We start from the raw sequence: 20308 nt of genomic DNA on the forward strand, positions 1-20308 counted from the left end.
TTTTATCCTAAGACTCAGACCAGGAAACCTATTGGAAGAGCTGATAAAGAATTCATCTTGAGATTAGGTGCAGTCAGGTAACTGAATAGCTTTATTAGAGTTTGGGGAGGAAGAGGAAGAACTGTGATGTAAAATGACCTCTGTAACCTCTTTAGTGTGTTTGTCATTACCAGTGATTAGCTTCAGACTTATAGTAAGGTGCTGCTGAGGGTCATCTAGGAGATGATTCTTGAGGTTCTGAACTGCACATGTGGATGATGCGACAGCAAAGAGCTAAGCATATCCCTTACCTGTGTGGTCAGTATTTATGTACAAATGCTGGAAAAAGAGATCTTCAGCTTCTCACAGTGGTGGTGTGTGGTTTTGTGGTTTTTTGTGTTTTGGTATTAATTTTTTTTTTTTTTTTTTTTTTAAAACAGATGCCTGCTGTGAAAGATGGGACAACACCAGAGAAAAACATACCGAAGAAAGACCCAATCAAGCTACGAAGTGTATCAACTACCAAGGTTAAAACAGTGCCATCTGTGTTGCCCTTGAAGAAAGGATGTGAAAATAAAACTGTCTGCACAATTAAAACGCCTTCTCACAAAGGAGCTGTTCTGTCATCAAGCTCTGGTAAGAGAATTTTTCACTGGAATACTACCACCTAACCAGACTCTTAAAATTAAGATACCATATTTAATGTACTTTCTGACAGAACTTTTAGGATGGTACAAAGCTGTATTTTTGGTGCTAAACATGGTTTTATCTAAATAGCAGATTGCCAGTATGGGGCAGGGGAAAAAAGGAAGGTCACAACTCATCATTGTAAAATCTTGTCTTGTAAGGAATGTGTTTAGGAGGCTGTTGTGCTATTAGAAGAAACTATTTAAATGTCATTGTTTATAGTTTTGTTATATAACAGCACTTTACAGAATTACAACTAAAATTACTTGAAAGATGTAGAAGTGGAAAAAATACAGAGCTCAGGTACAAAGCATTTACGATAAGCAACTGTATGCTATTCCAATGGGAGTAAGCCCTTATTTCAGGACATAGGATATTTTGTTCAACCTAATTTTGGTATAGCTCCATGGTTTCTAGAAAGGGAAACATAATCAAAGGAGAGACTAATTAGCAGCTCAAGCAGTAAGCTCAGACTGATTAATACCAAGGGTGGGGGGTGGGAATTTCAAAACTAGTCTGTAGGTTGCTGTTCAAATCTGGTGACGGGAAGCTACACTCTGTAATTGTACTGTAGATGTTCAGAAATGTTCTTGTAGGCTATGTGTTTTTTTAGCTAAGTGGGGTAAAATAGCTAATTGCAAGGGTAGCCTGGCTATAAATGACTACACTACAGTATACTGTCATTTGGAAAGTGTGCACACCCAGCTATACCCAGTAAAACCTGTTCTTTTTTTTTTTTTTTTTAACCCACTCAATCTAAGATTATAAAACAGTCCTCTTAATTACATACAGGTGATGAAGTGTGATAAAATCTGTATCTGTAGTCCTTCATGGGATGAGTCCCTCAAAGAAAGTGCATATAGGCTGTTCTCTCACTTGATCCTTGCTAAGGTGAGGTACTTGCTCAGTGAACTAGGTACCTACCTGTAAGCCACCAATTTCTTGGAAGACCCATCACCTCTCTAAATGCCAATTTAGAGCTTTCCTATTTGTAATTGTGATCTTAGAAGAACTGAGATGGAGACAGATGTAGATGTATATTTGTCCCTTAAATTATTAAACCAGAATAGATTTATGATACCATCACTAGAAATAAATGTAGGCATGGCTGGGTTGTAGGACTAACTTCTTCCCTTCATATAATAATCAGATGCACTTTCAGAAGCAGCAGTCATTTGCTGTTGAAAATAAGAGACTTTATTCTCCAAGTTTCTTTAGCTAAAGCTGTCACTCCTTAACTCATCGTATATTGAAATTACAGTAGTTAGTAGAACACCTTTGAGATTTTTCCTATTGGAAGAAGGCTGCTTAAAGAAAAGCATGAAGTGGCACCTCAACATCTCAAATTTGTGCTGTGATCTGATGAGACTGGAATTTTAATGCTGCCCATGAAAAGAGGTTTTTTTTTCATGCCTTCTCCTCAACCCCCCTGCCGATACCTGCTGTTCCTAGCACATCTTACCCTTCACTTTGCTTATGCAATTTTTTGGTGCTACAGAGTAGGATTTGATGCGTTAAGCTGTATCAGGTTAACTTCCCCATCCCTTTCCAAGGGAATTCTTAAATGTGGTTCCTTGCTCTTAAATGCAGTAGTGATGCATATCAAAGGATGGGAGTATGGGGTGTGAGAAGCAAGGATGGGGAACGGCGGGAGTTACTTGGTGTTGCTACCAAAGCCCCGCTATATTATGTGACCACACCTTTCAGGTAAAACACTATCCACTGCTGCTTACCCCATCTGTTCTTAAAGTTTTTGAGGTAAAACTGTACATACGCTTACTGTGGCCAAGTGGCAGCTTGTAAACCAAACCCAGTTACCTGTTTTAGCTAAAGCCTTCCTGTAGGGAATAACAGTTTTTCCAGTTAAGTCATTTGAATATTTTAGTATTAAACTTGTGCCTTGATATAATTCCAGCAGAGCAGATAAATAACTCAGTAGCTGTACAGTTGGTTGTTGTCAGGATTTCTCCAGACTACAGACAGGCTAGCTAAATCCAGGATGGAAAGGACTTCTGGAGGTCACCTAGTCCAGCCCCTCTTGCCTGTAAATGGGTCAGCACTGAATTCAGACTAGGTTATTCAGGCATTTGTCAAACCGAGTCTTAAAAATGTCCAAATCCTAACAACCTCATTGCTTCCTGAGGTATTAATATAAATGCAGCTAATTCTTAACCAGTTGCTGGCTGTATTCGGATTGTTGAGCAGGAAAAGAAATCAATTTAGCGAGTCCATTAAATAGTCTGAACAAGAGAAGTGATGTTATAGCTCTGTGTCATCTCTCACATGTGTATGTTGATGGGGAGAAGCAGGCTGTCTGTCCAAAATGTATTAGCATATGTATTATTGCCAAAATAATCAAGAGCTTGTGAGCAGTGAATTGCATCATGCACTGTCATTTTGAATGGGAAGCAGGAAACTCCCCTACAACCAAGAAATAAAAAGAAAATGCCCTGTATAAAACACCAATTGCAAGATCCGTGCAGCTTGGCAGGAGTTGAGATTTTGGTAGTTTTTTTTTTTTTCTTTACTTGCAGACTGTAAGTTTTCAGTGGTAATGCACTAACCCAATGGGAAGCATGATCTTTTCCCAAACAGAAGACAGCAAAAGGAGAGGAAAACTTGTATCTCAAGCATTATGTTGTTATGAGGTTATCTTCTAGCTTAACATGCTTAGCAGTAACTCTTATTTCAAAATGGTTACTGACCACTCTTCACCAGTACTGGTGTATCTTGGCTGGAACTTGGGAGTTTTTGCTGAGTTAGAAATTGGTTCTCTAAAAGGTGAGCGCAACTTGATTCAGTGTTCCAAAGTGGTTTGTGAAATGGCAAAGCCCCATTTCTGCAGCAAATCTAGAAATCGGGTCACAGCTGCAAGCTAGATGCCTCAGAATTATTTCTGTAACTATTTGTCTCCTTTTCTCCATAAGAAGGAATGACCTGCAATCACATACTCATTCTCGAGCAAAAAATCTTAAATCTTGACAGGTAATTTTCCATGGTGGTGTGCATAGATTTCTGTAGTACTGGATGGCTGGCAGTATACCTTTTGCTACGTTCGTTTTCTGTTAGTGAAAACATTCATTAGAATTCAAGGCACAGAATAAGGTGTTTGGGTTACCTGGTTCTTACTGGAAGGCGTGTGTAATTTTAGAGCCCTGGTTCAGGACTTTGAACTAGTCCAGAAATGAAAGCAACTGTTGTTTTCGTTCCCAGCAAACGCGCACAGCCTTCTAATTGGATGTATATAACCACTGTGGAGGAGTAATAGCCTTCTAATAGTTGAGGTATTATGGTTTGGGAAGAGTCATGTCTTTCTCTCACTTGAAGGGGGAGGGGTGGAAGAGGACTGGAAGAGCCAAGGAGATTTGGTGGTCCATGGAATGTCACTCCAAGTTCTTCTACTGTCAGCCTGCCCCAGCAACCATGTGCTACCACCCATGCAGTTGGAAGGAAACACAGTGGCAGTTTGAGCCACAGGAAATTGTTTGATGTGTTTGAACAGCATAAAGTAGGGATATAAATGGTTTACTTTAGATCTGAAAATGTAAAAGCCCACTGCTATGTTGTTTTTTCTTGGTGCTGACTACAGCCTACCTATAAGTATGTGAAGGAATGGAGCTTTACCTGCAAGTTAAGATTTCTGAAATGCTAATACTTCGCCTGCACTTCTGCCTTAAAATTGCTTCCAATTATTTCCCACAATATGAAAATATACGTTGTTGTTGCTGTCTTAGCTATGAGAGCTCTGTCAAGCCTTATGCATAATTGAAACTATTTGGGGATATGAAAGCATCGAAAACATTTTTCATAGAATCATTTAGGTTGGAAAAGACCTTGAAGATCATCAAGTCCAACTGTTAACCTAGCACTGCCAAGTCCACCACTGAACCATGTCCCTAAGCACCACATGTACACGCATCTTTTAAATACCTCCAGGGGTGGGGACTCCACCAGTTCCCTGGGCAGCCTGTTCAATGCTTGACAACCCTTTTGGTCAAGAAATTTTTCCTAGAATCCAGTCTAAACCTCCCCTGGCAAAACTTGAGGCCATTTCCTCTTGTCCCAATTCCTCCACTTACTGTTAACGACTTCCAGAAAGTAATGGAAGTAATGTAAAGCATCTTTTGAACCAAAATGTCTTTCACTGTCTGACATTTATTTCTGACATTTTAGGTACTATTTTGTCTCTGATTTAAGTCACTGATAACCAAGTAAAGCCTTGTGCTTATTTTTCCATGAGTCTAGTCCAGTGGTACTCCCTCTTTTGCATGCTAGTATTTTCATAGTGTTTAACTAGAGTAATGAAAGCTTGGGTAGAGGGAAACCCAACAGTCTGAATTCTGTGTTTTCTTGAAGATGATTTTGGACAAGTGAGACCTTTTCCTTATGAAAAATTGATCATACTGAAGGACTCTTCCAGTGTTGTGCAACTAACTGTAGCACAGGAAAAATAATTCCCCACATGCTATAGAAAATATGTTTAAGTTGCATTAGACTAGAAAAGGTTTAGTAATACTTTGAAATACTGATTTACTTGTTTAGCTCATAACTGCTAAATTCCTTCTGTTGCATTTTGGCTTGATCTTGCACTTAAATGTGTATTTCAAAGAAGCTTCTAAAGTTAAAATCAGAACAGGCCGTAACAGATTAAGACTGTGTTCATTACTGAGTTTTGTTGCTATTTATTGCATAAAGACAGGCTTTTCAGATGGAAAATTGAAACCAAATGGTTTCAATGGGTTTTCATACAGCTGGAAACATACATGAACTTGGTAATTCAGGACTTTTTGGTATAGCCTTTCACAATACTAGTGAAGCAGAACCAAAACAATTTAGTTTCAGTAAGGGTTCTCACAATCTTGAGTCTATGTTCTGACACTGAACCAGGAGCTAAACCAAACATGGTTACTGCAAATCACTTTTCAGCTTGTATCGTTCCTGCTGTCTACTCTTTAAAGTTTGATTTACATGCTGCCAAGCGGAAACCAAGTATTTTAGAAGGCAAACATAACTTCCAGGCTTTCTGGCCTGAAATGCTCAGGAAATGCTGGACTGGAGAGTTACTTTTAAGGGTATCTATATACTTTCTCATGAACAAATCTGAAATACACCAGAGTCTATAAATAAGGCTTAAAATTTAGTTTCAACCACTCTTTTTATGCTTTTTGATTTCTTTTGCAGAACAGCCAGCTTTTTTTATGGATGCTAAAGCAGGTTCCTCATACACTGATTTATCCAACATCATTATTTGTCCTTGAGTCCAGATTACTCTGTCTCCTTTTCCCTTTCTTTAATATGTGTGTAGTGCTTCATTACAGTAATTAAAGCTTGTGTTAAAAGTGAACTTAAAACTCCTGTATTCACCTTCAGAGGTGTGGGAAGGAGGAAACCCATGCATGAGTCTTCATGGAGCGTAAGGCAAGTCTGTACTGTGACATAAAGTGTCTGTCATCCTTCTTTGGTCACCTCTATGCGGAGAGCTCCACAGCATAGTGAATGTTTCTTGCAACCAGTTCTCTTTTAATTTGCAGTATAAAGTAATGAATAACTTACCTAATGTATCTGAAAGGACTTTTTGTCCAGCTGCTTACTTTGTGAGTGTTCAGGAAGCAGTGCTAGTTGTGAGGGCTTAGGAACCTCGCAGGTTGTCCCTTTTGCCTCTTGAAATCTCTGATTGCTTGAGTTGGACTTCTGTGTTAATGTTTCCAATCCACTTTGCCCTCTCCTCCTGGCCCTCCTCAACAGGAATGGCTTGCTGGAAGCTGCCTGGAGCAGCATGTATGTCCTTGTGCTAAGCGCTGACCTCTAGGCCTCTGCCCCAGGTGTTGGTCATTCAGGTACAGAATGGTCAATTCACACTCTGAAGTCAGAAAAGAGCCATAAAATGATGCAATCTGAATTCGGCATAATCAGTTTGGTATTAGCTTTGGCTATGTATACTAACAGCAAAACTTGCTTTAATTTTGACACCTATTTTCTTTTGTTACACTTCATTAACAAGGAGCTCTTACCATGGGATAGATGTTTTGCAGGCTTATATAGGGTTCAGCATAAAAACACCCATTTGGAATAAATTGTTTCGTATTTAGTTTTATAAGTTAAATGGACTATGAGAAACAAGTAAAAGCGGAAGGTTTTTCATTTGTGAGGTAATGAGATGTGTTGCAATGAATGATTTCAAAGCAAGTTGATTTGTCTAGTTTGGTAGCCTTAGGTGTGGTCCTCTAAGTTTTTTGGGGGTAAGGGATGAAAGGGGGTTGGCAGCATTTGAAGATGAACTCGAGTGATCTTTATTCCAAAGTCTATAGTATTTCCAGTATTCTGTTGACTTCCAGCTTCCAGAAGGGAGCATTTCACCCTGTCAGCTTTGTTTCTGGTGCCATCAGTGACCAGACTTAGGGAATTCAGTTGTCGCACTTGTTCCCAGACTTTTTATGAGTGACTTGTGACTAGCCATATCAGGGTTTTAATGCTATATATATTTGTTATATATAAATGTAGCAAGAAACATGTTCATACTTGCAGAGGCTGATTGTAACAGTCCGTGTTTCAGTGCTGTCAGAAATGTGGATGCGTCTATAAGAATATTCCCCTTTAGGAGTAAGGTGTGCACCACTTCCCTGCAGGGGAATTTCTTGGTACCTAGTCATTTACTTGCAAGAACATGCTGGTGTGTCTTCAAACAACTCTTCACCTGTACTGGTTACTTCTGAATTCACTTAGGGTGGAGGTGAAGGAGAGAAATAGGAATCCTTGTCTTCCTGAAGAAAAATGTATTTATGTTGTGCTACAGTGAGATTCCTTCTTCATGTAAGGAATGCACCAACTCCTGCAACAGAAAACATAAAATATTTCCAGATAATGTGGGCATAAGAGCTGCAAACTAATAAAAAAATTCAGTGCTTAACATGAAAGGGTGTGTGGTACAAAGGGCTGGACAATAATGAAAATCATGATTGGATGTGGTTGGTGGTTTTCTCTTGCCTCCACTTTCCTTGTAGTATGTTGATTTGACTTCTGCTTGTGTCTACTACTCTTAAACGGACAGAACTTTCCAATAGCTGTGCTAAAGCTAGTAGTTGGGGTTTGGTTTTTTAAGTCAGGATGCAAAGAGCTTCTGACAGTCTCCTAGCAAAGCTGGGGTGGGCAAGACTTGTCACGGCTTTGCAGCTGCCCTGGGAAGCTGGCATAAAACTACCTGCTGTTGGAAGACTGGTTCTGCCTTGGGTTGTAGGAGATGATGGTGTGACTGTGTGGACATGGTCACTCGTGGGGCTGCTCTAGTTCAGCGTACAAAATGAAAAACCTAGAAATGAGTAAATCCAGCAGGCAGTATGCTGGCAAGACAGTACTGGAGGTGGGAGAGCAGGTGTGAGTTCGGACTCGAGGCTCGCGAGGAGAAGGGCTATTTCTAGGTGCTGGAGAGATCACGTGCAAGGATTTGAGCCTGAAGGAGAGATGGGGAAGGGGAGGAGTCTCTCTTGTGGAAAGGTTTAAGTGGGAGGAAGTCTGCCAAATTTCATAACTGGGCCAAATATGAAGGGAAAGAAGTGAAATTTAATAGTAGATGTACATGAATGTTATGGTCTCCTTCAGTCTCCCCCTAACTGAAAGAACCTGAATTGCTCTTTTGACAGTGGAAGCCTTTGAGATAACGGAAAGGGTTGGTTTGATTGACTGCTAATATTATGCTCTGTAGCACTGAGGAGCAGTTTTCCAGTTTTAGTCTGAGAACATTGAGCTGCAAAAGGAAAAACATGTGAATACCTACCCACATGTCTGCTGGCAGCCTGGCTATGGTTTTGGCACTAATTTGCTGCTGATTCCTTGATACCTGTGCCAAAGAGGAGCACTTTCCTAAGGATCGTAGGTGAATGGGAACAATCATAGAATCATAGAATGTTTTGGGTTGGAAGGGACCCCTAGAGGCCATCTAGTCCAACCCCCCTGCAGGAGCAGGGACACCACTAACTAGATCAGGTTGCTCAGAGCCCCGTCCAACCTGGGCTTGAATGCTTCCAGGGATGGGGCCTCCACCACCTCTCTGGGCAACCTGTTCCAGTGTTTCACCACCCTCATTGTAAAGAATTTCTTCCTTATATCTAGTCTAAACCTACCCTGTTTTAGTTTAAAACCATTACCCCTTGTCTTGTCACAGCTGACCCTACTAAAAAGATTTTCCCCATCTTTCCTATAGGCCCCCTTTAGGTACTGAAAGGCCGCAATCAGGTCTCCCCGCAGCCTTCTCTTCTCCAGGCTGGTGAATGCATAGCTTATTCTTAACCTTAATTTATTTGTAACCACCTATGAGGGATTCATATAGAGGATGATTATTTGAGTAAGGATAATGAAATCTGACTTCAGAATTTCTTGAAAAATGAGCTTTGTTCCTTGCTTATTTCCATTCCATTACAAGAGATACTTTAACATATTTGAAGTAATGTAGTTGTTGCATAGATTTTTTTCTAAAGAACTGCCAACTCATTACTTCACTGTAGAGGAATGCAATATTTCTAGTATTCCACTTCAGTGACTAGATTAAATAACTGATGAAAGCCTGTTACTTTGACGCTATTGCATGTTGTCTTTATAATAATGGTTCACTAAATGTCCTTGTGTTTGTTTCCAGTACTTTTGTTTATACACCATATCTTCCTGCCTCTGCCTTCAAAACCTTTGCATTTATTTCTGTGCTACTCCTTCCTAGGGAATGGTACTTGCAAAAATACTTTGTAAAACCATTGTTGTTAGTTGAGGTAACACCTAGAGTAGTTGCTTAATGATCTTGTGTCATGACTTAAAAAAAATTCTCCCTCAAGCTGAGCTTTTGAAAAAATGTATTTGAGTGCTTGAGTAATTATTTTAATGGAAGCCTTATAGGAAAGCACTGAGCAGTAGAAGAACTTGGGAAAGAGCAGAGGTCATCTGTTTGACGTGCCTCTGAAACTGGACATCCTAGAGCTTGCTGTGCTTGCTGAATGGGTTTGAGCTCACAGCTGGCTTAGAGCACTGCTGTGTTCCAGTGTCTGCAGAGAAGCTGGGCTGGCTGCGAATCATACATAGGGAACGAACGTGCCGTACGAGAAGAGACAGAGTGTTTTCACACAGTTGCATCAACTCCTCTTGAGAGCAAATCACTGTGAAGAAAACAGGATTTCATTCCTGTACCTCTTGTGCAGGCCTCATTCATCCAGTTCAATAGTAATCAAGCATGCTGCCCTCATCTTTAAGCAATAAAATGCAGCTGATAAGCTGCATTTGTTCCTCTGGCTGCTGTTTGAAATGTAAAGCTTTAGGTTACTAAGTCGTACGAACTTACATGTGCAGTGTTTGTACAGTGGCCCTTTTTTGTTGTTGTTGTTTACTTGTTTTTTTGGGGGGTGAGGTTTGTTTGGGTTTTGCACCTTGTTTTGCTGAGGGCCTATTTAGAAAGGGAATTTCTGACTGGTTTGGATCTATTAACGAAACAAGCTTTTGGAAAACAACATGGGAAGTTTTAGAAAGATGTCAGATTTGTTGTATGAAGTTTAATTGTCACAAATTTTTACACAAATGATTTTGGATATCATGTCTGGAGTGCTGTGTTTCAGAGGTATTTTCAAAAACTGTGAGCTTATAATTTATGGTGTCCTCGTAGCATGACAAAGGTTGTATACTCTTTAGGGAGTTGGATATATTCACATGTCCACTGCAGTAACTTACAAAACATACTAAAATATGGATGATCATTTTGTTGCAGAGATTTAATACCAGGCTACAGTAAAGCCATACATAGAATCGCAATTCTGCATAGTAATGCCAAACAAGTAGTAAAAGTGCACCTCCTAGGAGAGGCCTGACATAAAGCGTATTTAATGACTTGCCAAAGCATGTGTGTTATAGAATACTAGTCACTGAACATAATGTCCTAATGCACCTTTAGTATATGTTGTATGTAGGGTTTCTCGTTTACTGCCTTGATCTGAACTGAGGGAAACAGCTTGGACACACCTTCCTTACTAGTGCTGTTTCTGTTTTTGTGTACTTGATGCAGGATGTTTTGAGATGAGTTACCTAATCCTGTCACACCACCTACTGTTGAAAAGCAGACACTGGGCTTAAGTGTTTTTCTTGCCTAAACCTTAATCATAGAATCGCTCTGGTTGGAAAAGACCTTTAAGATCGTAGAGTCCAACCTTTAATGCTTTCTTGGTCTTAGTGCAAATTGATGGTTTCTTGGTCATTGGTGTTTAAGAGTGGAGATTCTGCAGCAAACCTGATGTTGAATAAAGGGAAATAACTAGCTAATTTTGTGATATTTCAACTGTCTCTTACTTAAGCAAAATTGAAACGTAGTTTATAGTGACAAGAATAAAGGGAAGGATATTCCCTTTAAGTAGAACTTTAGTGTTCTAGGTGAAATCTGAAGCATGATAGTAGTCCGTTTTCAAGTAAGATAAACTATGTCAGACTTGAAAATGGCAAGTGCATCAGAAGTTAAGATATTTTGTAAAGTATCTTTTGTTATAATAAATAACAAAATATATTTTTTTTTTTAGAAAATGTAAGTCTGTCTTCCATTCCTCTACTTTGTTTTTGTGCAAAAATGAAAAACACTTTTTCCATAGTTTATTCAGAGGACTGTATAAAGATCCTGATGTCAGAGCTGACAGGAGCCAAGTCAGTGCTGGAAGGACGAGTCTGTGTGTACATAACTTCCTCTGGGCCATTGTAGCTTTAATGTGTGTGCATGCTTTGCAGAAATAAACTAAAAGCTTAATTTAACTAAACTTAAATTTTCTTGCAGAAAGTGTAGTTGCTTTGTTAGTAGTACAAGAGTAAGCTCCTGGCTGAAGAAGGCACACCTGTCTCCTATATAGATACTCTTACTCTTTGGTGAACTTAGCTATTGGGCATTTGTATTCAACAAGCTCAAATGAAAATAGCAATTAATGCAAAAATGTGCTTGCACCAGTTGGCCATTAAGAACTTGGTTATGGGGAGTGTTGTTTAATTAGTTCTGCAGAACTCGACAGTTTTCAGTACTATGTGAGTACACCACCATTTGATACTCTCATGCTGTGTTTGTCCTTGAAAGGCTATCGTCTTTTAGAGTGCTCTGTCAAATGGTGCGTATGTTGGGTGGGGGAAATCTGTGCTTTAGGGGTGGGAACAAACAAAAGAATCTTTCTTGGATTGTCTTTGAGCCAGAGGCTTATATTTTTATGGGATTGCCAGTACAGCTAACAATAATACGCAGAGGTAGGAGAATGCCAGAAAGACTTTTTGTGCGTGCATATGTCTGCCTTAAAGGCCAGTCTGTAAAGCTCTTGAATTGGTCCTGAAGTCAACATGCAGGTAAAATGGGATTCTTCACATCTTTGGAACTGCATTTCTGCATTTACAGCATTTTTTATCATACCAATATGAGGTAGATTAAGCTTTTTTATATGTATTTTAAATTGTAAATATTTTTTGCTTGTAGGCGTATACATAGAAGCAGCAATTGTTTAAGCTTCTTTCCAACTCCTTTTGTTCTTTTCTCTCCCTCCCCCTTCCCCCCAATAGGATCTTCACTGAGAGAGAAGCATGCCTCTGTGAAAAATTCTCCAGCCTCCTGGACTGGCTCTGGTAAACTGCTTGCCAAATCCAAAGTGCCTGTCAAAAGATCAGTGCTTGAGAGAACACCTAGCATCTCATCTGTCAGCAGCACTCAGAGCGAGCGAAGTCTTTTCAGCAGTAATTGTAAGTATCCTTCAGCGTTACGGGTTTTAACTGAATAGCCAGCATCAACTGCTTGTTGAAAAAAAAAAATCCCCTTGAAGGGGGGAGTCCTGTCTGATAACAGCCTGTATTAATTCTCATTGTACCACTTCTTATTAGTTTTAGGTCTTACTCTTTTTGCCTCTTAACTTACAACTTTTCTTTTTGAGATTTGCCATCTGAAGGAGCTTTGAGGCTTGGATTTTCAGTTTGAGTAGAGGTTTCAGCACAGCTCTTCTTCTGTCCTGAAACACTGCAGTACCAGCGGGTCTTCTTGAGCAAAAGTTTCCTTGTGTTTACATAGAGTGTAATAAGAAATAAGTCTGAATGGTGTGAATGTGTCATAATATTTGGAACAGCATGTTACAGGTTTTTGATACTAAAAGCTCTTTTTGAATGAGATTACACCTGCTTTCAGAGTTTTAAAATGAAATGTGCAGATGAGATCAAAAGCAGGTAAGTGAAACTGCTTTTAGAAGGTAAAACTTTCCATGGGTAGGCTTCTAGAATTTCTATGGTAACTGTAAGCATTGGTGTATGACCCAAACCAAATCCATCTTGTTTAAAAGGAAGGAGAAAAATAACACAGCTAGCTTTGATCTGAAGCTCTACAAAGGAGCTGTAGGAGTTCCAGGGGCAAAAACATGAAAGAAACAGCACACAACTGACTGTCAGACATATCAGTGTTCCCAGTTATATGTATTTAGATAAGTACATTCAAATATTCTAGTACTATCGCATCATCTGTTGTATCTTGGAGACTGGGCAAAGGCCTTTCCTTTGTGCCAGATGACATTTAAATCTGTCTTCAATGGACTGAAAGAGAGAACTGTGAATTTAACATATGTCTGTAGTTTATGTATGCGCATATGCATACATACATATAACTAAATTGTCTCTTGTTCCTTTTTTCCCTGTAGTGCATTAATTAAAAAAACTTAAGACCTAATATATTCATCAAAGGAATAAGAGTATGTCTAATAAAATATGCAGTGCATGTTTCTGTGTTGTCAGGTCTGTTCGGTTACTGTGACAGCCATGTTGACTTTTGCTGTTCAGGTTTAGGGCTGTATCTGGAATTCCTAAGCAGCTTTGTCCTCTCTTCGTTTTACTCCCTCATGTAACAAAGGGAAACGGTCATCGCTTCGTAACAAAGGAGTGTATTCAGATTAAGTATCCAAACAGATGACTCCTTTTTTAGCCTGATTTGCTAGTTGGTTTGATCTGTTTTGTCCACTGCCTTCAAGCTTACAATTTTTTCCACTCCGATTCACGAAGAGCAAGCAAGAGCAATATGAGAGGTTGGACATGGCTGCAGTCTCTTTGGCTTTAAGCTTGCTTTGATCCTTTTTAAATGACTATACCAGGAGGACTCCGCAGTTGCACAGAAACTAATTTTTCTCCTATTATTTTCATCAATTCTACACTAACACCACCGACTGACTCAGGAAGCCACTATGATATTACCTTACTGACGTTGCTGGTAGTGGGATCTTACAGCTTTTGTATTATTCCTTTGTTAGCCACGTTTACTGGGAAAAGAAGTAGGTTGTTTTTCTTTTTATTTTTTTAAAGCATGTATTTGTTTTGTGGAGGTTGGTAAATGTACGCAATGTTTTGACTTGCTGATTTTCTGTGAGATTTTTTCTTTAGTTAATTTCCTACACTGATGAGAATGATTTATGTCTGGTCAGGTTTTGTGCGTATAATGAGTTTAGGTTACATGTAATTCACATGTTAGTAAAGTGAAGTTTTTATGACTTTGGATCAAATTGGAAAGAACTAATGAATTTACTTTGTGTTCTAATACGAAGTACAATGCTGGTCTTGTTTTTTAGTCTTTCATTTAGTCTACTCTACAATAATGTCGGGGGGGGAAAGTCTGTATTTGTAAACCTAAAATGTTTTCGTTAGATTGGTGGGACAGACAAAGATTAGGATGGGAGGCTTATGCTGTGAATGTCATGAAATTTATGACAAACTGTTGTGGTGCTGTCAACAGTATTAAAATGACAAAGTCTATTGGCTTCTTTTACTAAAGGAGTTTGCAGTGTATTAGTGGAGAAAAAAAATTACAGAAGAGAGCATTTCTCCTGCTGTGTCAGCTCAGCCCTTTGTTATGGGATGTCCTTGGATTGGTAATTTCCTGTGGCAAAACTAGGGGTATTCTTTTTTTTTTTCTCCTAATGAGCACTTGAGTTTTATGATGCTTTTCTATAAAAAGACTTACTATTTGAGAAGTTTGGAAATAGTAAAATTTGAAATGCTATTGTTAATAAAAGCATATTTTGCATGCAAGCTGTCAGTTTGAACATTGAAAAACTGAATTTTTAACAGTAGAGAAATCTTCTAAATTTCAGTGCTGGGCTGAAAATACTATGATTTGAACATACCAAAATGTTTAAACTCTGAGGTTAAGAACAAGAATCCAAATATGAATTGCATTAGAATAATTGCTTATAAAAGAAATAATGTTTCAGAAGTTAAAAAGCTGATCCTAGGAATTGACCTGGAGCTGCATTTCTGTACAGTCAATGCTTCGCTAGAATTCTTTTAATGAGCTGAGTCTTTAAACCCTTTAGACTTTAGCTCAGGTGAGATAACTTCATACCTGTCTGTCTTTATAGCAAGATTGCCGTAGCTACTCCTAATTCTATGAATAACCATCTCTGAATTGTATAGTGACCAAAGTTTGCAAATTTGCCTTTTTTTCTGCATGCAGCCTGGCTAGCTGATTCCAGAGCTTCTAATAGGACAAAGCAGTGTCCTAACTAGTCCTACAGCAGAAGTGTGCTCGCTCATCCAAAGTGTTACTTCCACGGCATGCTTCTGATTTAGAAGAAAGCAGCACAGCTGTTTGTAGGCAGTTGTTAACTGCTTGCAGTGAACTCTGAGCAAAAATCCTTAATTTAGTGACTTACAGAAGAAGTTAAGGACTGCTTCAGGCCTCATGCTTTACTAAAATTGGTTTCAATCATCTGATGTTGGTCAGGGTCAGATTCCTGCAGAATAACTGTGTTATTGATGTGTTATGCAAATTGTTCCTCATGTATGTATTTTTCACAAATATTTAGCTTTTGTGCCTTTACTGTTCCAAATTTATTTAAAAAAAAAAAAAAAAATAGAGGAGGTCTTCAGTTGTGTATGTTTCTAAAAGGGAAAGCAGTTCTGTCCTTCCAGTCTGTGTTGAAAATGTATTGCTTAGTGGCCAAAAAAATCTTTTTGAAGCAGTTAACTTATACGGCTTATGCTAGCGCATTTGAAGACACTAAAATTTTCTCAAGACTATATGTTCTATCTTTTGTTGAACAATGTAGTTCACACTACCTTTAAAAAAACCCCCAGCCTTATCAAAACATTAATCTGAGGCAAGCCTGATATCGTATGACAGCCCTCCCCTTTTTTTTTCTTTAAATGACTAGAGAAAAAAGCAACTGTGTGCCAAACTATTCCAGTGTGACTTAGTTTCTGCTTGTCTCTTGTAAATGCAGTGTCAGTTTCGTACTCTTTAATGTGTCAGTATACATAACTTTTCAGTAGCCAAAGCAAAGTGTACTCAATCTACATATTCTTTGGAAGTATTTTCATATTTTTTCTGGAAAAGTAAAACAATGCTTTCCCCAGATTTCAGTTTTCTTTTTTTCAAGTTAAAATTTTCTTTGTGACACTGCACCCAAACCTCTCAAGTTCTTTTGAAATGGAATGAAACGTCTTCTGTAGCAACTGCCCTGTTAGTTGGAAACGTGATATTGATGTGAGGTAACAATTCCTTATTGTCCTGCTGTTCCCAATCTGCCTGCCCCTTTTCGCAGGGAGTATTTTGCTGTATGACTTCATCTCTTTCGTGGGGGAGGAGAGAGGTGGTCTTCTGAGGTCTGCTGTCACTGAGGAGGTCGCTGTTATGAACAGAGACTACAGGAACCTTTTTTAGAACTTGTTTGGTAGCTGATGAATGCAGTTGGGCTCACACGTTTTGTTTTTTTTAGTGCCCCATAAGGAGGTCAGAAGGAGTAAGGAGTCTGCTGGTGGTGTGTGCACCATATAATTGAGACTGCGCGCTCAGCTCCAGTGAGCAAGAATGGGGGAGGTGTTGCATGAGTAATTTGTTTGAGTTTTTTATTTGGTTTTTATTTTTTAACAGTCAATTCTGAGGCCAGAATGTCTCTGTGTATTGATGATGCTTTTTCTTGGCGTAAACTGAAATGTGTTCTGTGTTTGCTCTGTACAGCAAGATCAGACCTACGTATCTTCAACAATATACTTTTATATGTATCTCGCTCTTATGCATAGTTCAAAGCTGTATATCTAGTTCTGAGAAGCATTTGTAACAGTCATAGACTGATCTGTTACTGACGATATCAGAGCTGGTCATAATGTTTTTATTCCAACTTATGTTCCTCCTAACTTTAGACTCGGGTAAAACAGGCTTGTTTTAGGATTTAATTTTTCCCCAAACTAGATACTGCCTACAGCAAATTCTTTGTTGTTCTGTGTTGCAGCTGCAAGTGCCACAGTCATCATCACTAATGGAGAATGGCCTTCAAAACCAGCCTGCCAGAATGGTACTTCAGTATCTGTCCCTTTGAAAGCAGTACCGAGACCTAGGTTACACTCATTGAAGTCGACTCCGAAAGGTATAGGGGTCTATTGTAGACAGAGTGAAGCTATAGTTACTACTGTTACAGTACCTTACCTTTTGCAGGTGGCTACCTCCTGAAGCAGTGTTTATTAAATAGTGGTCTGGGAAAGTAGTGCAAGGAAGTAAAATAACATCAGTCGTGCTTCAAGTTTTGTAAGACTTCATAGGAAGGCTAAAATGTCCTTTGCATTGTCATAATTGACTGGGGTATTTCAGGTAAATGAAGAGAGAAGGTCTGTTCTGCAATATGGCTAAGGTTTGCATGGCACAGGGAGCAAATGCGCTTTGCTACATGGCAGATGTTGTCATGTGGGGTTTATGTTGTTTTAATAAGAGTTCTTTTCTGTCACAAAGCTCCGGCACAGACTCTGTGGCTGCTGGTGATCTGCAAGGTAGACCTACCCTGAATTTATCCTGAGTGTATGGTTGTCCTCATCTGCATGCAGACTTAGCATTATCTTCACCCCTTTCAGGACAGGAAGGAACTTGGGGGGGGGGTGGGGGATGTTTTTTTGAATAAAGTGTTAATAGATGAAGTGTCATCTTTTGTAGATGAATTAAATTGTCCCATCTTTCCAAGGAAAGAGTCCCAGAAACAGCTTAGCTCTTCATCCTGCTTTTTCTTGATATTCTTACTGGCTGAAGTGGAAGTAGAGGTTTGCTCTAATTTTAAATGGAGATAAGATAACTGTGCTTCTTTACCTAATGTTAAAGGAAACATTCATTTAAATGTACTTTCTGGCTTCATATTAAAGACTATTCTGGTTCCTGTTCCTATTTGAGCTGGGACCCGTTAATCAGCCAACAGTGCTTCTTCACTCAAGCCACACACAGCAGTTGACAACTCATTCTCTGGCCAAAATTAAAGGCATAATGGAAGCAGATAAATAAGCTTGCTGTCTGTCTCCTAAATCCTAGTTATATTCAGCTTGCTTCTGAACGTCTTCATGGTGAACTGATTATTGTAATTGGATAAACCTAATTAAGTGCTATACTTCTGCTTTAGGCTTAAGTTTTAAGCTGGTATTGACATAATTGAGAATAAATAGAAGAGATGCCTGCCAAATGTCACGCTATAATGGTATGCTTTAAAATGGTAAACAGTGAAAAGAAACAGAATTTGCCAGAAACTGTACATCACTTCAAAACAAACACAAATTTTATGGCTGTCTGACAAGCTGATGCTTTCTGTTGGGGTCCAATGTATGTGACACAACTATGCACTGCTCAACATCTTCAGTGACCTGGGCACTAGAAGTGTGCCTTCTGCACCTGCAGGAGCACTGTGGCCAGCAGAAGTTTGTATTCCCCCCCTTGGCTCAGTGTTACTTGGACTAATCTATTGTGTTTTGGGGCCTTCCCAGTTCAAGAAGGTTGCTTTGAAACTGGAAGGGTCAACTGGAGACTTAAGATGACGGTTAGGGTCTCTGACCACATGACCTGTGAGGAAAGGTTGAGGGAGTTGAGCTTATGTAGTCAGGCAAAAAGGAGAGTAAGGTGAGATACTGTCTGCAATAACTTGAAAAGGAAAGCTACAAAGGTGATGGTGCCACACTTTTCTCAGTAGTACCAGATGATGTGGCAATGGGAAATGATTGCAAATTGTGGAATGGGAGATGCAGCATTGCCCAGTGGGGGCATAGAGCCTCCCTTCCTGGAGGCTTGCAAGGCTTGGCTAGACAAAAGCATGGTCAACTGATCTTGTCTTTGTGGTGGCCCTGCTCTGAGTGGGAGGCTGGATAGCTGGCCTCCAGAGGTCCCTTTCAGCCAGTGTTTCTGTAGCTGTGTTGTATTTGTGGCTGTTTTGAGACTGAAGTAATTTGATCATAATGCTGGAGTGAAATCTTTGCTAACATTTTCTTCTGCTTATAAGCCTTATTAATTTTTTTTTTCTTCCAATGTGAGTTCTGGTAAAGCAAAGTTAAGTTTAAATACAGCTTGAATTTTCTAGAAGGCATCTCTTCCTGTGTTTGAGTAGATTTGTGCATCTTGTACTTCACTGTAAATACATAGGCATGTCTTTAATTGCTGACATAGTTCTCCTCTTAAAGCTAATCTAATCTTTTACTTCTAGGAGCCAAGGCCAGGTCTGCTTCCCTGAACCAGTGTGTACCAAAATCATCTGGGCCACTGCACTCAGCAAGGAAAGTCAGTGAGGCTAGAGGTAATCAACTATTGAATAAAGTACATTTTTCAGTTATATTCTTGAATCCCTCTGTCTTGAGAGAGAGCAGCTATGGTGTATGACTTCAGAGTAACTGAGATGGTCAGTCTGCTTTTTCTGCTTGTAGTTCATAGTTTTGGAGACTGGCTGAGGTGAGGGAAGCAAGTATCATAATGGTACAAAGCAGATTGCTTCCTATTGATACACCTGCTGTAGGATCTCGCACTATTTGTAAAGCCTGAAGAAACCTGATAGGTATTGTCAACAGACCTTTTATAAAATTCTGCACGTGACTTTTGCACTTATACCTAGCAGTCCCAAAGAGTGCTTTCACTGAACATCATTATTTTGAAGGGTATAAGTTCTTAGGTCAGTTTTCACATGACTCTAAAACAATACTGTAAGGGTAGATTAACCTTCTCAGTGCTTTTGTTTATATCTAACTTGATTGGTAGCACATTTGAGAGCGCTGTTAATTTATGCCTCCTTTATACAAATAAAATAACTGGAGCGTATAGGTGGGAAGAAAGTTGCTATGATGCTGGTATAGACAATTAGTTTTTGTTATCTGTGGTCCTATATGAATAAGTAAAATTAAACAGTGCAACCTGGTGTAAATGAAGTATGATAATTGTAATGGAAAAAAAAAGTTTGGCTTATTGGGAATTCATCATCCATTTTCCAGCTAAATGTTGCTGTTGAACATGCTATCAGCCATTACAAGAAAGAAACTGAAATTGCATAATTTGAGGAGCTTCTGTGGAAAGAATCTAAAAAGACACCCCCACTGCCCCTTACTGGCTCAAAGTGTAACTTTTTTTCCCCCCCCCCCCCTCACTTTTTTTTTTTCTCTTTTCTGGACATCATAGGTACTCCTGGAAGAAATGGACACCAAAGCCTATCTTGTTTGGGTTCTGGTGAGTTTGCTGAATGCATTTTTACATTTTTGGTGGTGCAACTTAAATTAGGTTTATACGTTATATTAGTATATTGGTTCTTTTCTTGGAAAAAGAGTTTTGCAATGGGTAACTCCATAAGCCATCACTGATTCCAGTTTCAAGGGATATGGAGAAAAGTCTTGGGTTTTTTCTACTTAC

The 20308-nt window shown here is 39.2% G+C and overlaps 1 protein-coding gene across 3 annotated transcripts in view; it reads left to right on the forward strand.

Annotated features, from left to right (window-relative positions):
- MTUS1 (microtubule associated scaffold protein 1) overlaps positions 1 to 20308 on the forward strand; it is an 89832-nt gene that overhangs the window by 3218 nt on the left and 66306 nt on the right. Inside the window, exons 2-7 of one of the 3 annotated variants that reach the window (XM_035897812.1) lie at positions 420 to 615; positions 6489 to 6494; positions 12214 to 12390; positions 16908 to 17042; positions 19122 to 19223; positions 20078 to 20128. In XM_035897812.1, the coding sequence (XP_035753705.1) occupies positions 420 to 615; positions 6489 to 6494; positions 12214 to 12390; positions 16908 to 17042; positions 19122 to 19223; positions 20078 to 20128 (667 nt within the window). The remainder of the gene's footprint in view (positions 1 to 419; positions 616 to 6488; positions 6495 to 12213; positions 12391 to 16907; positions 17043 to 19121; positions 19224 to 20077; positions 20129 to 20308) is intronic. The other 2 variants (XM_009642428.2, XM_035897813.1) reach the window with 2 other exon arrangements.

The sequence above is a fragment of the Egretta garzetta genome, unplaced genomic scaffold, assembly GCF_000687185.1.
Source record: "Egretta garzetta isolate BGI_Z169 unplaced genomic scaffold, ASM68718v1 scaffold46, whole genome shotgun sequence".
Lineage (NCBI taxonomy): Eukaryota > Metazoa > Chordata > Aves > Pelecaniformes > Ardeidae > Egretta > Egretta garzetta.